We start from the raw sequence: 18,736 nt of genomic DNA on the forward strand, positions 1-18,736 counted from the left end.
TAGTGGCCGTATTTTCAAGATTTATATTACTGTTGAGACAATTTTTAGGTGCAAGAAATACTTGTTGATACCGGAAAATGTTTCAACATTTCATAAATAGATACGAGTACGGTATAACCAAATGGAATTTAAAATCACACTTAAATATTTAAGTTGGAATCTGTAGACCCAAAACCATTTTATTTTGGCTATAATTCAGCAGAGTTGCAAGTTAAAATTTACAAATATTAGGCTGTGATTTACTTAATATTGTAGAGATTCCGCTTTTATGACAACATAGATCATTAAAGATACCAATAGCTGTTTATAAAAAACTCACGGTCATCCCCAGTTTAAACAGTTATTATATATGAAAATCTTTACAACTTTTATACATAATCCTTCCTCTTGAATTACCCTATCTATTAAAAAAACCGCATCAAACTCCGTCGCCTAGTTTTAAAAATCTAAGCATACATACAGACATAGGGGCAGACGCGGAAAGCGACTTTGCTCTATTTATACTAAATAGTGATAGTGATCATTTGAAAGGGAAATCAATAGCAACCGTACTGGCATGATGAATCAATTTAAACAAAAATCTATACATTAAGACGTCACGCGTGTCATCACCACATTCAATATTGCCGTACAAAATGAAAAAACAAGGAGGTAATGTATTCACGAAACCGTCGTTTTGCTTACAAAGTACTTATCGCAGGCTATTTTCATAGAAATAGGATACTTTATCTTCGCGCGTCACCATGATTGATGAACGATGACGTCGAAGCATGCAAATTTTTATACGACGCTTCGTGGCCTATGTAAACATCTGTTGGATTTCTTTAAGAATTTGATGGCAAATCGTAAGGTGAAATGGTATTAAATTACTTTGTTTTTCGCGTAGAAATCTAGATAATGTGATAGACTCCATCTAAAAATAGGTGAGATGACGTTAGTAAAAGGATTTGAGCAACTTTAACAAGTAGATATCTATATTTTAAATAAATATTATTTGTATTTATTATCCTTCATTTTATCGACAGAGAAGGCGTATGCCTAAACTAACTATGAAAAAAAAAATACACCACTTCTGTCTTTGATTATTCTGAAAGTCCTGTGTATTATTGTGTTGTTTTTTTGTGCAGGAATTTAGATGATCTTATAAGAAAAGACTGAGACTTTTCAAACAGCTGAGCAGCTTTGTTCAAAAAAGTATCGTATACGAAATTAACTACAACTAAACCCTTTCATTTGCATTATTTAATCTTAAGTCTTCACCGTAACTTAAAACCTAAATTTAAAAATCTCTATTCACTATGTTAACTACAAGCTATTTCTAATTTATCTGCAATAAACTCGTCGGACATTCCTGCCACGGCACGTTGGGCATGCAGTGTAGGCACGTCGATACACTGCATAACAACACTCCATTAATATGATCGACGTTTTACTTAATTAAACTCAAGATATAAACTATACAGTATGTGGACAAGGAATTTTAATATAGGAGAGATATTTTAGACATAGTATAGACAACAGAAATACATGAACAAGATGAAATAGTGAATTTTAAGCGAGACTACATCAGTCGTGGTTCTAAGTCTTTAGATATACCTTTTTGGGATACTACAAAACTATGTGACAATAATATTTAATCAACACATTATTTTGAGCTTCATTAGAGCGATGGATCAGATTGTATAGACTGTCCTAACGCATGAACGTGAAACTTCTATGTTTGGTATTTATTGTAATTAACATTGGGTACTCAATTTTCTCTGCCTACCCCTATGGGAAGAAGAGGTGATTGTATGTATTTATGCATGTGTGTATATTTTTTATGTAACACAAATCTTTAAACTACCTATATGTCTAAGATTTGTTTACTTCTACCTTAAGTGAGGTTGTTGCATGAGCTAAAAAAGTAATAAAAAAATTTACTGATACTATACAACCTATGTCAAAGAAAGCTTTCAGGAACACTCTTGGAAGTTGTAGGAAAAAGTGTGCAAAGTTAAAAAGGTTACGGAAGGGCTGTCGTCCTAGTTTCACAACTTTTAAATTGTTTAGCTCACTTTCTTGACTGGACCTTTGTCAATACACTGAGAAAGAAGCTTTAGAAAAAACTGCTGCTATTTTTTCTGAAGAAATTTCTGCAGTATTGCGTCTTGAAGTCTAAATAAATAAGTGAAGACTTACATAGTTCTGGTATATTTTTACGTTTACGTAATACAATTGCCAGACAATTTATAAGCATACTATTTCTTAATACATATATTATACTGAAATTTACTCTTATGAACGTACGTCCATATTGAGAATAAATACCCGTGTTGATCACCAAAAATATTTATTTGGATAGGTTTCAAACCATACACGGTGGCAGTGAAAGAGCGGCAAAAGGGTAACTTTGAGCGTTGCACCAAATGAGCAGTCAAAACATCACGCAGTTGGATACAAAAAAATCTCTTTTACTTTAAAACCATTAAAACACTTGTTAATTTAGTTCACAGAATAAAATAACAATGTTTGTAGCAATCACGTAAAAGGCAACTGAACATTTTATGCGGCTTTTGTTTAACAGTTTTTACGACGGACTTTACTTTTATTTTATAGCCTCCTGTCAATTACGAGGTCTTCAAATCGATACAGTTTTACGAATCTGCAAGTGAAAAGCGTACATTCAGTACTCGAGGGAAATTGTAACGAATTTTAACGAGTTTCCAGTTTGTGCGAACCTCTTTGTTCGCTTAGGCTGAATACCTTTGCCGCCTTTCCATATAGCCAAGGTTTTGTTAACCTTTTTGAGTAGGAGAGCGGTAAATTCAGTCAGGACCACATATTATCATTTTAACAGTCATTGCGTTTTATCAATTTAATTTTTCTCGTGTCGATTGGTCAACATTCGAATACCGCACAAGCTACAGGGGTAGCTAATATATATTTGCATTAATTGACATAAAAACATTTCAACAAAACATTAAAAATACTATACCTAATCCTAATTTACCTATTGCAGTTATTCACCTAATCATTTACAAAAAGTTCCAAGTCATTACACATTGTCTTGTAATTTTGAATCCCAACAAACGACTCCTAAGCCTTCAATAAAGCAAATAAACGTATCGTAAAAGTCATTTAACCTTTATAAAGTAAAATATGTGTACAAACACCTTTCAGAACGACCACTTTTTCGCTCGTTGCATCTTTCAGAACGCAATTTTTCCCTTCAAATAAACGTCTAGCCTCGACCTCGTATTTGATTAAAATGTAAATCGTTTGAAACGTCCACAATACAAGCTTCAAAGGAAAAGGTTTAGTTTCAGTTTTAATATCAACACAATATTGAGTCAGTTGAAAGATATTGTCTGGATTGTGATATTGTTGTTAACAAAGAAGTTATGTACGCCTTTTTGGTTTGGTGTGTTGAAGGATACAAGACATTTTTAGATAATACCAATAACATTTGTTTAGGTAATAGTACACAATCCACAAAATAAAATGGTTTTTGAGCCTAAGGAAGTTTAGACCTTATAATATGTTAAGATGGATTGTAAAATCACATAAATCGTTTAAAAAAATGCGATTTGTAAAATATTTTCATCCTACCTATTTTACATTTTAGTCCTACCTATGTTTATAACAATTTAAACTTAACCCTGTATTGCTTTATCACCTTCTAATAAGTTTTGGATAGCATAACTTCATAGTTTTTTCATACAATGCTTTATCTGTCGAATATTTTTGTTGTTCGCACTTGGCCAGGTGTGGTGGACTCGTGACCCTCAAATCCTTACCTGAAAGCAGCACTTATATGATGGTTCTCAAGCACGGCTCGATCGTTGTACAGCAGCGCGGTATCAGATCCCGACATCACGTGGAAGTTGTTCGTAGTGCCGGTGTGCTCGAAGTCATGCACCACTGCTGCTACCAGCGTCGCGAAGATCTCCAGGTCTGACAGCCAGTTCTGTGAACAAATTAGTGGGATTCATAGCCTGGTTGACGTTCCTTTGTTGGCTATTGTTAGGTTGCTAATGTTGTAAAGAATAATAACTGTTGAACTATTATTCTAATCTAATAGTCTCCACACCTAAAGGCCTGAAACTGCGTAAAGCGGATGCCCGCGTGGTCCTATACAAAAATGATCAGTTGCGGTGCCGCTGCAGCCCCAAACGTCCACTAATAAGTCCGGTGACAAGGTAAGTTTTTTAAGGTACTTATCGTCAATGATACTTTGCGAGTATAATTGATATTTCTATGACAACTTTTTCAAAATTCAGTTCGTATGGAATCATCTAAAAGGATCAAATCAATTTGACAAAGCGATAAAGTTATCAAATTCAACTGTCTAATAAAATTAAAAGTAATTAAAATTAACTTTTGTTGATAATGTTACCTTCTAAACTTTGGTCCTCATTAAAAGTTGTTTCAAGTGCAATTAAAGTTTGCACTTCGGTTAATTTGAATTCGTCAACTGGAACCTGATTATGGGCCCTTTCTTTATCTGTTGCTGCTTTAAGAACTCTAAAGTTCATTCAACTTTTAATAAAATTAATGACCTATCAAGTTAATTTAGATTTCATTGTCACTCATTTCTGATTTATAAAATCACTTAACAGACTGTTTGACTGGCTGATTGTTGACTAGTGATTCCGAGGTCTCGCTTGCGGCAAGATAACATTAAGTTTTCTCTAGGAATGTTCAAAATGATAACTCGAAGATTTGTAGCCTTTTCGGTGTATAGCAATATGCTCGCCTCTTAGTAATAGGCGGCGAGCCTACAGCCTACATAGGACTAACCAACAAATGGGGAAACGTGGGTGTATTAAATTTCTTCGTTTAATTAAAACAATTTAGGCGACTGGAAAAATCCTACAAAGTATATTTAATTAGAGTCTCATTAAAGTTGAAGAAAGTCGAAATGTTGTAACAAGTTGGCGCCAAATTGCGTAGAAAGTGTCTCGGCGTGAAGTTTGGGACAGAATCGTCTTGAACTTTGTTCGTAAGACACGTTTTATTCGCCCGCAATAATTAACGTTGGTTAAAGTCTTTAAGCAATTGCAATTTGTTTATTGTTAGACAAATATAAAAAGGTTTCTTATTACTTCTGTTTTTGGGGTTTATGGCTTCCTTGACTTGATAACATTTAATTTTAACCTTTTATTCGTGCTATTATAAACGTACGAACATGTCATTTTATCGGACCCGCACGCTTACATATTATTATTGTCACAATCCTATAATTCTTTCGGAGTTCGCACATTTGATAGTTATTACTATCAGTGTCATTTTTTTGTGTTTCGCCTGAACAGAAGATAGGTTTCCTTGAATAAGAAATGTACGTGTCCATGGTTGGAATCTTACATAGTTTCACAGCAGTGTCTTAGTTCAGCGTTTGATACAGATTATAACTTCTACTATCAAGACAGTCCGACAAGATGTATTGCACTATCTGCGCTGTCTTAGATATTCTCGGACAACGAGCTTTGCGCCATAGATTTTAGTTAGGCTTTTGATAGAGTAAGTTACCTATACCATTAGACTGTAGCAATTCTATTAGAACGTATGTGTGCACAATACTAAGGTCTCTATTCTCTCCTTAGAGTCTCTATTCAAAATATAAATTCCAGTTTAACAGGTTATATGAACCATCAATTCAAATAACCTTACGATGAAATCAGTTCACAGTAATTAGAAAATAGATTTTAGTTAAGCTTTTGACAACATAGCTAACTTTTTGTTAAGCTATTAAAAAGACTCAAAGTAACCATAACCTGTTGAGTTACATATTGCTATGATAGCAAATTTTCTCATCTGACTGCGATGTAGCCAATTTCATGACCTAGCAGTCTACTTCTTCTCGTGAAATTGTTTAGTTTGATTTAAAAGGGAGTTGTTTTTGTTCTTCTAGCACATATCAGGGGGTAGATTTTTCTTTGTTCTCATATCTCTAAAAGTTTTCTGATGTTCTTACCATAAGTCCAGTCTGACACAGCATGTAGTGCACGGTCTGTGCGACGTCGGCCGCGTGCAGGTTGTTGTGGTACGGGTTATTGAACTTGCAGTAGCCGTCCTCTATCCTGCCGAGGAAGTTCTCCAGAATTGTTGGCGGCACCTGTTGAAGAAGCAGAAGTTAATTGGATTGGCAACTACTATGAACCACCGATAACAGCAAGGAAGTATCAAATGAAACTTGAATACGCTTGGCATATTCACAGACTATAAAGCTTATATAATGATACAAGGGCTTACAGGTAGACGAATTGTCTAAACTTGGTTCCAATTAAATATTTAGATTGACGACACTTTTTTACTTTTTGTAAAAAGTTGTGGATCTACTAGATATATTGTGCTTTTAAAAAAAAAAACAAAAACTTAATAGTAGGAGTCTTAGTTAACTACTCGAAAAATCGAATTCAATTTTTTTCACATTGAATTTCTTAATGCTAAGTCCTATAAAATATGCTCAAAACTGCCAAAACCTTTGCAATTTACTCCTCCATTAAGCAATGATATTACAATCAGTTTTTTTTCGTCTGAAGCGGCTGTTTTTCCAAGTTTCACTGGCTTTATTGTCGCTTGGGAGTTAACAGCATTAAGGAAACTGAGAATGGCGTTGTAAAATGATCCTCTAATAAAACGAAGATCTTCTTCAGTGGAGGCACGTTAAGAACATTTTTTCTTCTTAAGTCGGTGTATTAAATCGTCGAAGTTAATTGCTGTTCCTATTGTGTTATCATATTGAACTTACCGATGAGAATTCGATAATACTTGTATACGATTTTTCTATTATCAAATATTTATAATGTTTTTTTCTAATTTAATATGGTTTTTCAAGCCGGAAATTGGTGTAAACTAGCCAATGACGATGATGACTTTGGGAGTTGGAGGCAACATCTAATTGCAACGGTCAGTAGCTTGACTACCGACAACCGACCTGTCATCGAGAAATTTTGTATGAAAATCTGATCAGCGCCTCTGACGGGCGTCGTGGAAACTTTTTTGGCAGTACATTCTAAATGTCAAAATGTCGGTAGCTTGCCGGTTGTCGGTAGTCGATACTGGTAGAGAATCGAGGTACAGATCGTCATAATTTTAAGCCTCTCTTGCAATAAATCCACGTTTTTAAACACCTTCTACCAACGTCCATAATAACATAAACTCCAGTTATTTCCACCTATAACGAGCACACAACGTCAACAATCATTCACGCACGATGTCACAACATCACCGTCCTTATGTTATGAAACAACGTCATTCGCACACTTTCGCACGTCGAGTGACACACGCTGACAGCAGTAGCTCGACTCTACAGCTATCGACTATCGACAAACGGCTAGCAGTCGAGAAATGTTGTATGAAAATGTAATCAGCACCTCTAGCGGACGGCGTAGGAACTATTTTCGCAGTACATTTTAAATGTCAAAGTCTCGATACTCGATGGTACCGACTGTACAGAATCGCGCTACAGTTCAATTTGGAGATAGTCTAAGCAGCTGCATCTTACTTTTGAGCATCATTTACATTAGATTAGACAAGCAGTCTTTAAACACCTTGTACCAACGTCTATAATAACATAAACTCCAGTTATTTCCACCTATAACGAGCACACAACGTCAACAATCATTCACGCACGATGTCACAACATCACCGTCCTTATGTTATGAAACAACGTCATTCGCACACGTTCGCACGTCGAGTGACACACGCTGACCCAGATATGCATTTTTATGCTAGAAATATTTTAACGTTGTTTGTTCTTGTAAATGGTTTTATAGAAGATAGTGTTTTGCTACAAGGTGAGCTAGTTTGCTAGAGTGCTGAAAGAATGTATATTAAACAGGTTCATAAGACTAAAACTTGTATTTAATGACCGTAAAAAGCTCTTACCCATTCACGTGCATGAGTTGTAGCAATCGAATAATGTAATTATTTTTGAGTATAGATTCGGTTTAGTTTAATATTGGCTCAATATAATTTCCCAATTAGACATTACATACTTATGCATGTTGTTGGCTAAACTAGTTATAGGGGCGATAAAAAATAATTAATACATTTGTTTTATCTGTATCTTATTCCTATATCTGTCCAAATTGTATAGGTACTTCAAATCAGTATCACCAATAATCTTCCCATTTCACTGCAGCTCTCGTATTCATGTAGTAATTCAATATCTAAACTCCACCTGGTAGATGCAACAAGTCCATTTATACAACTCCTCCACGAAGTTCCAAGGCACTAGTATCTGAAGTTCCACAGAAATCCTATTTGAATTCAATCATGCATACGGCGGGGAGGGAAATAAACTAACTGCCTAAGTTTCAACGAGTTGTACAATCTCTGCGAAGAGATATACATATATGTATGTTTGAGAGCATTACAGATGATGTCCTTGAGGAGAAAATGTTAGAAATATTAAACAGCTTTTAAGCATAGTATGTAATTTAGGCTCGGTTTAACCAATTCTAATAAGCTCAAAAGAGAAGATAGTTTATCAGATGAAATTTAAAAAAAAAATTCGTACTTTTGCTGTAAATTTATCTAGAAGAAACATTAACTGATATTTGATTATATACTACGAAACTTGCCCTTAATGACAATTTTTACGTACGTTTTCAATTGCAGACATGGTATTTTTAGTTTAACAAACAAAATTATTTCAAATCATAACTTGTATTTGGGAGTAAGCTTGGAAAACGAAAGCAATATTTTATGAGGAACAATTTATTTTGTTGAACAAAAAACAAATTGTTGTTATACATATTTTTGTAAACAACAACACGCATTAACGGAAGTCCCAAAAGAGAGCCTTAAAACAATAATATTCTTTACAAAGCCTATGTAAATATTAACACCAATAGCTCCTAAGGTATAATCAAAAAGAACTTACAAGGTCGTTTCATGTTATTATTACATTATATTTCTCGACCCACAAAAGAACGCACGGTACTCACAAACTGGTAACAACCTACGCATAATCTGAAACTTTTTAAGTTATCGCCGAGTCTATTAAAACTTCCCTCAAGAGCCTGATGAAATTTTTCAAAATCACAACTTTAATATTAAGGTAACAAACGAAAATGTTCTTATATTTTTTTTAATAAGGCCCGCGTTCTATTGTCAAACTATGACTGAAAGAAAATTCGCGACAACGTTTAATTTTAGAGCTGACAACAAATAAAATTTACTTTGCGGGTCTTTTGACTTGAATTTAATCAAGGAAGGAATGAAAGAATGGTAAACTTTCGCTGGGAGTAACAAACCGTCAAATTGAATTAACGTCTTGCAAAACGAAAAGTTAATTTAACTTGCAGACAATTCTTATCCTGTCGATTCTGGATGATTGATTTTCAATTTGAGTTCATAATCCAGCGATAAGAATCATTAGTCCACGTCTTTCAATCGATTTACATAATTGCATTTAATATTTTAGTTTGATATTTGAGATGGCTCTGAAGATTTGCTTACTACGATTATTGGCAAATCGTGTGCAAATTATTTGCATTTGACAAATTTGAGATGGTTCTCAAGATTATTAGGAGTTCAACTAAAGAGTGTATTACCAGACCATTTATTAGAACTTGGGAACGGGAGCATTTTAACTAAGTAAAATTAGGAAAGTATTAGGTCGGGGAAAAAGTCTTTTCACATTATAGTATGTATGAACTTGTAATGTTCAGGTAACTAGTTTACTTATTTTTTTAGGAACATATTATTTCACTGGCTATATTTCTAGTTCAAGTAAATCCCTTTTTTGAGGTTTTTATCTAAAAACAATGACGTCTAGTCTAATAAAAAATACCCTACAGTGTAAAAGTATTTAATAAAATTGCCTCCAAACTCATTCTAATAGTCTGAGTCAAAAGTTCAGTGACCCGAAAGCCATTCAACTTCTTTTAGTAAACAACTTAATAAAAATAGACTGGTCAAAGCTACAAAAGTCAGTACATAAAATATAAAAGTGAGTGAGCTCTTGTGAAGGAAACACGGTCATTCTCGTTCCTCTCATATCCTTATTTCCCTACAAGCGGAAGGGCCGTTGAGGAACCGTTATTATCTGTTACCGTTCCTGAATGAAAAGGTCATGAAATGTACATCCTTTGTGTTGTACTTGCAACGTTTTTATTCTGGGCATGTTTAGAAGTTTCTTTTGAGAATATTTTTTTTACTTAATTATGGTAGTTGCTGGCTGAATCGATGAAGTGAGATAAAGTATTTAAATAAGGGTTGTTGAAATTTTCTTAGTGTTGTGCTTCTGAACCACTCTAATTTTCATTGATTTAACACGATTTTCCTTACAACTATTGGTATTCGGACGGCAAAATACATATAATTTGGATTTTATATCACAATTCTTTACAGAGCTGTGCTTGTATTAACATAAACCAACAATAATTTAACACTACCTAATATAGCTGACGTAATACACAATATGAATCTAGTTCAAATCTGCGTGAATTGATTGATCGCGGCCGAAATGCTGGGCTGATTGATTCTCCACCAGGATTAGAAAATATGTCTTCTTATTGTGATTAATGATAATGCGTACGTATTACTCGTATTTACGTACTTATACATGTTTTTATTATATGTAGATGAAAATTAAATATGAGGTGTTTGTTTTTGTTTTATTATTCGAGACTGTAGCAAGTTTTCAAGTACAGATCATTAGGTAGAAATGCTTAGACTTATAATTGGAGTGTTTAATCTATTGTTACCTACCGAAATTTTAACGTAATAGATAAAAACGTGGTTTCTTGTTTGTCAATTCAAACGTATCAATTGTCCGCGGTGTTTTTTAACTACATTTCTATTAGGAACACTTATACACGTCTTCGTATGGTCTGCTTTCTAGTATTAACTTCAGAGAAACGTTTTTTACATAAGAGTATAAAAAAGCGGAAGTTTAATTGTGTACATACCTTGAACTTATGTATCATTCCGTATCTGTTCAGCAGCTCGTAGCCGAGGTATTTGACTGGCGCGCCGCTTGAAGCCTCGTGCAGAGCGAACACGTCGAACGACCACTCGTCCAGTGTCTGTAACAAAACAATTAATATATTAATCTTAAAGATAGGTGCTGTTAAAAACATATTAAAAACACAAATCCCACACTAAGAATTGCTTATGTCGCGGGGACTTTTAAGAAACATACAAACAACGAAGTCGGGCTACAACCGGATCCGACACAATTATTTGTGGATCGCACAAATATTTGTTTCGTGAGGGAATCGAATCCACGATCTACCGACGCACTGGTAGTGGCGTGGCGATCAACCTAACCACTCCGCCACGGAGAAGGTTTAAGAAGCATACGTGTGGGTAATTTAGGTGCTCTTTACGCTTTAATTAAGGGAATATAGTTCTATGACTAAAGCATCGGACTTTTGGTCTAGTAAGCACGGGTTCGTTGTCTTCACATTTCACTAAACCACTGTTAACACGAAATGCAAACTTAGCAGGATGAGCGAATATGACTAATAAAATTAACCATAACGCTAACAAAAGCTAACAAAATTCATATTCCTTTAAAAATATTTATAGCTCAGCTCTAACCTTCAGTAAATCTACATTTTATAGACACGTTCAGACAATGTTATATACTTTTTAACGGCTTGCTACATACGTGTTCATATACATATAAAGCGCAGGATACCACATTATATTACACTAGATGAAAAATGTAGTAAAACAGTACCTCGGTTATTTACAACTATTATCCATCGGCTAGCTATCGATAAAATTTGTATGAAAACTTGATAAGCGCCCCACATGGCTGTAAGAGGAACTAATTTTTAAGTACATTTTAAATGTCAATCTCTCGATTCTCAATAGAGTAATAATTGAAGTGTTAGTAAGTAGTAGAAAATCCCGCCACAGAACGATAGTGTTGTCTGAATTCAGGGGTTTATTGTCTATAGAGCAAATTCCGTTTATAATCTTGAAACTATGTTGGTATTTCACACCTTAGAACCGCAAACGAGATCGTTGTGGTCACTTAACGCCCAAGTTTAACTTTGAAGATTCTTCAAAGTTTCTGGAGCGTGAATTGGCCTTTGTTTTAAAGTAAGTCTCCCCTTAATTCACTAAACGAAATACTTAATAGAAGTTGTCTAATAATTAGGATTATATTATGTAGCACTTTTTGAGAAATATTCAAATATTTTTTGCTAATAGCACTTTGCCCGTCCCGGGATTCAAACTCTAGACCTCATGATCAGCAGTCGAATACACTGTCGACCACGCCACAGAGTCAGCAATCTTCTAAAGAAAAAGGTAAAACTGCAGTACATAGCTGTATATATTAGTCCCTGCAAACCGTTTACATTGCTCACCAAACAAAAACAACACATACATTACCTATATAAATTAATCAAGTCACTTAGTACAGGTTAATTCGTTGGACCCTAGTTGTACGCGCTCGTGAATGTTTGATGACAACAGTCAAGGATAAACGACTTCCATGCTTGATTAACGCGTATGTAGGTTAAGCTTGTTCCTCGTACTTATCACTTGATGGTCTTTTACTATTTTTACTTTTTAGATATAGGAAAAAGTTTAGTACTAGATTATACGTTCAGTTATAAAATCACGCCTTGTACCCTTCCAGGGTAGGCAGAGACTTGATTAGATTGGAGAAAAAAACTGTTTAATTTTGTTGTTGGTAATTCAGACTCTAGATTATAGATTAGAATTAAAATAAGTTCAAATTAACCAAAAAATGCACTATTTGCTATCCTTCGGCTTTCTAAAGGTATCCTTCTGCATAAGGAGATTCAAGAAGACAGTGATTTCACTATTGCAAGATAGCATAGCATAGGCCTTGTTTACGGCTGGTAAAATTTCTCAAGAACACTAAATTAATCGTACACGTAAGAATGCACGGTTTTCTGTCGACGCTTTCTTTCAACGGTAAAAAAAGTGAAAATTATTTTAATCACTTTATAACTTTGTAAGTCTTGACTAAAATGTTGGACAAAACTGACTGACGTATCAGAATAGCCCAGCCCCGAGCCTAGGACCCTGAGGGCTTTAAATGTATTTAGATAGTGGGTACCTTTTTAACGAACACATAGTCTAAAGAAGGGTTTCTGGGAAAGGTAATTCTAAAGGGACAATAAATTATTTATTAAGCGGCTACAAACGGAGGTGACTTCTATTTTCGGTCGGTATTTTATAGATTTAAAATCGCTAGTGAAAACCACGATCGCAAACTAGTATTCTCACTAATTAGAATACCATTAATCAAAATTGGTTTCTTAATAATAGCTGACTCATTAATGAGTTCATTGAACTTTTTAATTTGTAAGTCAAGATAATGGTTGAAGTTGTTTAGCTAAGAAACAATACTGCACTCTAAACTTAGGCAAAAGAAACTTTGTTGAACATTACATGGAGTGCTTTTTAGAACAACAACAAAACTTAAATTAGAGCGACCTACATGCTTTTATTAATTACTTTTAGGCAACTTATAGAAGATCAATGCAAATACTCTAAAACCTGCTAGCTCAGCCTTATAGAATAATTTAGTAGTTCACGACTCCGTATATGATCGACGATCGTCAAGAAGATAATTATAAATGTGAGCTTTCTTTATCTCATTTCGAAAGAAATGCAAATGTTGGAAAAAATGTGACCGTAACGAACTACGATTAAAGATTAGAGTATCCGGAGTCCGGAGTAATACAACGGATATATTTCTTTAAAATATGTATTTTTATCCTGGCATTTTCAAAGATCATTTTGCAGTCGTTAACAGTAGCCAGAAGCTTGGAAGTCTAACAACCAGTCTTACCGAAGGGCATCGTTTTATAATCCAGGTAACTGGGTTGTGGAGGTCAAATAGGCAGTCGCTCTATGTAAAATTCTGGTATCCAGCTGCATCCGGTGAAAATGGAAGCCGATTCCATATTGGAATCGGCTTGGAAGAAAGGCTAGGATATATCTTTTTATCCTGATTTACGAACAAGCAGTGATGCGCGTATTAGTAAGTAATTAAAAAAGAAAATTAAAAATTCTTAAATACATAATATTATCGTCCCCGTCTCGTACTCGCCTTCTATAAATATTGTAACTAGCGAGGCTTGTGACATTACCATATTCAGTACAGTTGGCAGGTGGATTAGTATCGTGCCTAGTTCGCTGTTATCAGCCGAGCACACAACAGAATCGTCCGACTGACTTAATCTCCGCAGACGGCTTGATTCGAGAATACTGTGATGTCTGTTATGTTAGGCTTACTAGTGCTTTAAATTAATACGAAAGTTTATACGAGGGTGTTAAAATCGAATTGCTATTCGCTGCCTTTGTAGCGTGGTGCATCAGACTTTGATCATGAGGTCTCGGGTTCGATTCCTGGGTCGGGCAAAGTCCTTTTTTTTATTACTAAATTACATTTTTTTGAAAAAAAATTAACGTGTCCGGTAAATGGCTATAATTTCGACCTCTATTACATGGGACTAACATTGTAAATGGCGAAACGGGGGTGTATTTCATTCGCCTCTACCTACAATTTCAGGTTCAATAGGTAAGATTTAGTGAATGTAAGTATTTTTTAAAATCATCTTTATAATTTTTTCACGCGTAACGGAAATTAATCATCTGTTGCCCTCAGTTAAAGGTCCGTTTTTACAACGCAAAAACAATAACTCAATGCAACAACTCATTATCCTTTAAAACTTGAATAAAACGTTATGTAAACACAGAACGAACTTCCCAACACGTTACCGTACAAATTTAGCACTAAAATATTCTATTTGTTCGCGGTTAATGTCCGACATATTCATGTAACAACGACTTGGCCTCAGGAGGTCTACTGACGTCACATTATAAGTGAATAGGTGTTTGTTCTGTTCATTTTATTATGTATTGCGAGAATTATGCAGTGTTTTATATTAGTAAGTCATATTTTTGGGAATGTTTCTTTGGACTCTATCTCTATGGAAACAAGGTGAGATTTGATGAGTTAGGTTTAGAGATACAAATTGAGGCAAGAATCGCGATAAGAATTGCTTTTGCGGGGATTTTTGCAAACAACGAACACAAAGCTCGTCCAGCTTGCGAATATAGCCAACTTGCTACCCGCGCAACTTCGCTTGCGTCCAATAAGAAAGAATGGGTAAAAAATTTCCCCGTTTATGTAACATTAATTACTGGAACTCTGCTCCTTTTGGTCGTAGCGTGATGATATATAGCCTATGTCCTTTCTCGGGTATCAAAATATCTCCATACCAAATTTCATGCAAATTGGTTCAGTAGTTTAGGCGTGATTGAGTAGCAGACGGACAGACAGACAGAGTTACTTTCGCATTTATAATATTAGTATGTATCTAGCATTTGCGAACAATCCAAATATACAAGCTTTCATATCGTTAAGTTCCAATGTATAAATTTACAACGTAGACTGTTCTTTTAAAAGTATTGTTACTTTTGTTTAACATTTAACTGTCATAAGGGACCTAAGAAACATTCGCATGGATGATCATAATTGCGTGAGTCAACATAAAAGTTTCAAAGAAAACATGAAAAAGTTGGCAAACGGGACGTTTACTATAGCGTGGAATTTCTAATAAAGGAGAATACTTATGTGATAATGAAGTTCTAAAGGCATAAGGAAAATTAATGTATTAATATTTAAAAAAAACACTAAATTGTTTATAGCAAGAACCTAGAAAAATTGCAAAATTTTCTACCAACTATGATTTTGAACAAAAATTTATCAACTTTTAATCGTTTCTGTAAAACGTTTCCAAAGCGTTAACGTCACTATAGTTGTTTAAGTTAAACTGTTCCCACGGAACAGTAGCGTGGTAACACTAAAACTTAAACACGTTACACCGTGTTACGGGTTTATAGAACGAGTTAGAGACAAGCGAGGAATAGATTGACTTTGAGAATTATGAAGCAAGTGTACCTAGTATAGAATTTTGATCTTGCACGTACTTAAGTTTAAGCAGCTAGGTACTTGCGTACACTATAAGTTAGAGCACACAACAATATCCTTAATAGAAAGTTTTGAGTCTGACGCATTTACGTATGCTTTCTTTTACTGAGTCGCACAATTAATTTAGATCCAATATATCCAGTTATCGCTAAACAATGGCGCAATACAATTTCGAGGAGTATGGAGATATTTCAAGACCCAACATCAAACAGGCTACTTTTTCTTTCAAATATTGACTCTTAGGTGTTTGAAATAGGGGATTAAAGTATGTGAAGAGCAGAGCCGCATTTGTTAGCAAGTAAAGGGAATTTACCAAAGCAATGTTATAATATATCCTTACTACTTATAAGAAATGCAAAATTCTTTATCTGGCCCGTCCTTTCTTCATAAGTACCTGAACCATTAAACCGACTTGGATGAATTTTTTGTACAAAGAGTGTTTTAGACTCGTGAAAGATCATAATAGTATGGTAGTATTTATCCCGGATATTCCATGGGAACTGAAATGACAATAAACGCCATATAACTATAGATCACGCAAAAGGAGTCGCGGACAAGAGTCAGTGAAGAATACATCAGACTTATATCGTCGACAATTCTTTCATTCTTTCATAATACCCCACTTTGATACAAATCTAATATCAGGGCTGTGAATATTTAGGTAGCTTAAAGCTCTCTCCTAAATCTAGATTTCTTTTATGTCAACCTTTATAAATATTAGATGAGATTCTTGATGTAAACTTATGTTATACTAACAGGAATAGGGACAAAAATATTGTAGACTTTTATATGTGCTTACAAGATTTTTTTATAGCTTCAGCTATAGTTAGCTATATTATAGGTGTGAGCTGGTTAGATTTAGTGCTTATAATAGGTAGGCCTTATTTTAATAGGTTTTGCAAAGCTAGTTGACGTGGTAGAGCCAAAGAGATATTCGAATTCCAAATCGACTGGTGTGAACACTTTCCATGTGAAAAATCTGGGCTATCGATACAGGTGGCGTGGCAATTATTTTTGCAAGGTTCCACAAGTTCTAACTTTGATGATTGATTCCGTGTTGTTTCCGTATAAAACTTGTAGTATTTTTGAAATCGTGACTTGTTTTGTTTTAGAAAAGACTTTATACTAGACACGGTTACAGATGCAGCAATATCTACTTAAACAACCATTAACTTACTACCATAAACTTATAACCCGCACTAAAATAATCCAGCTATAATTAAAAGTGTAGTCGTGATGTTTCACCCGGCTAGCAATTCAGAATTTTTTTATAATAACCTGATCAGTGCCTCTTAGCGAGTGCCGTAAGAACTAGAAACACTTTAAATGTCAATCTCTCGATACTCCATAGTACCGACGGAAAACAATCGCGCTATAAATAAATATTAGTACCTATTTTACTCACCTTAAGCACTCTAATAACATCTTGAGGGAACTGCATAAGCGCAGTGCTGGTGACCCTCCTGTAGATCCTATCGACGAAGATGCCGGCTCTGATCGCGTGCGCCACTGATCGGAACTTCGGCTTCTCGTCCGACTTTCGCTTCGCCGTCGCCAACTGCCGCGTGAAGGTCGACGCCAGCCACTCTCGAACCTCCGGAGGTACTGCATCGGGCTGCACTTCGGACAGCTCATCGTCTTCATCAGCCAACCTCCTGTACACAACCCAATACACAATTAGTTTGATGAAAATTATCTAGATATAAGCTAGTAAGCTCCATCCTTCCTTCATCGCTAGCGTTAGTTTTTACGCAAGATTTTTCGTCTCTCTGCGAATCCGTTTTGCCATCGAAAGCTGCCAAGCTGATAGGCTTTTGTTATGCCAGTTATGCGGCTTGTTAATTCCAATCGATTTAGTTTTATTCATTTGGCAACATTTTCAGCAGATTATTTACTTCTTATAATAATTCTAGTTAGTTAACATTAGGTAATTCAAATTCGTTACCTTCTCATCCTATTGTACAAATACTTGTTAACAAATCATCAAAATTCTTAATAATACTTGATTCAAATTGTATCTTTTATTCATACAACTATTTCTAAGCGAAATTTAAAATCTAATTATAAACTAATTAATGCTGTACATTATTAGTCTATCAGTTATATAATTTCAATTAATTCACTAGGTACTACATCTAGACGTATCTATCTTGTTAGTATGAAATTGTGAATTTTAATAAATTAGTTGAATTAATCTACGTTTTAAGATTATCAAAGATACGAGTAAAGGGTGATTTCTCTTTGCGTTATTTTAAATGATACAAAATCTTTGTGATTGAAATACGGTGAATACAGAATCCCACTTAAAAGATTACAGACGAACTTTACTTAATAAATAGTCAGAATGTTGTCAATCTTGTAGGTAGGGTTCTGTAGAACAGTATATTAATATTTGATTCAGACCTCACGTGTATTAGAAATATTTATTTTGTTGAGGACAAAAAAAGTTCAAACAAACAATATATATTCCTGAAATTGAGAAAAATGTTTCAAATATCGGGTGTTGGAAACCGATGTGTAAACTTGATTTGCCAATCAAAACGAGTGTTATGAAGTTGCTGAGATACGAGAGCATGCGTGGGTACAAGTACCGACACGAACTAGGAGATGGCTATACATGCAGCGTGCTCAAGAATACGTAAAGCCGGAACATTGCTTTCCATTAGGTTTCCAGCCAAATGAATCTGCACATTTTACGATGGGGCCATTCATATAAACCCTCTCTCAATTTGCCTTATTTTACAATCAGAGTAACGCATTGGATGCTAACCTTCTTCACCCTAAAGGCAATCCCTTAAATTATTTTATTTA

The 18,736-nt window shown here is 34.8% G+C and overlaps 1 protein-coding gene across 19 annotated transcripts in view; it reads right to left on the reverse strand.

The window, feature by feature from the left end:
• Window positions 1-18,736, reverse strand: part of Pde1c (Phosphodiesterase 1c) — a 519,661-nt gene that overhangs the window by 8,768 nt on the left and 492,157 nt on the right. For all 19 annotated transcript variants that reach the window (XM_076136586.1, XM_076136584.1, XM_076136582.1 and 16 more), the window contains 4 exons: window positions 17,331-17,580; window positions 10,905-11,021; window positions 5,957-6,097; window positions 3,780-3,949 (listed from right to left, as the gene is read on the reverse strand). In XM_076136586.1, coding sequence (XP_075992701.1) covers window positions 3,780-3,949; window positions 5,957-6,097; window positions 10,905-11,021; window positions 17,331-17,580 — 678 coding nt within the window. The remainder of the gene's footprint in view (window positions 1-3,779; window positions 3,950-5,956; window positions 6,098-10,904; window positions 11,022-17,330; window positions 17,581-18,736) is intronic.

This window comes from Anticarsia gemmatalis, chromosome 3, assembly GCF_050436995.1.
Source record: "Anticarsia gemmatalis isolate Benzon Research Colony breed Stoneville strain chromosome 3, ilAntGemm2 primary, whole genome shotgun sequence".
NCBI classification, from domain to species: Eukaryota; Metazoa; Arthropoda; class Insecta; order Lepidoptera; family Erebidae; genus Anticarsia; species Anticarsia gemmatalis.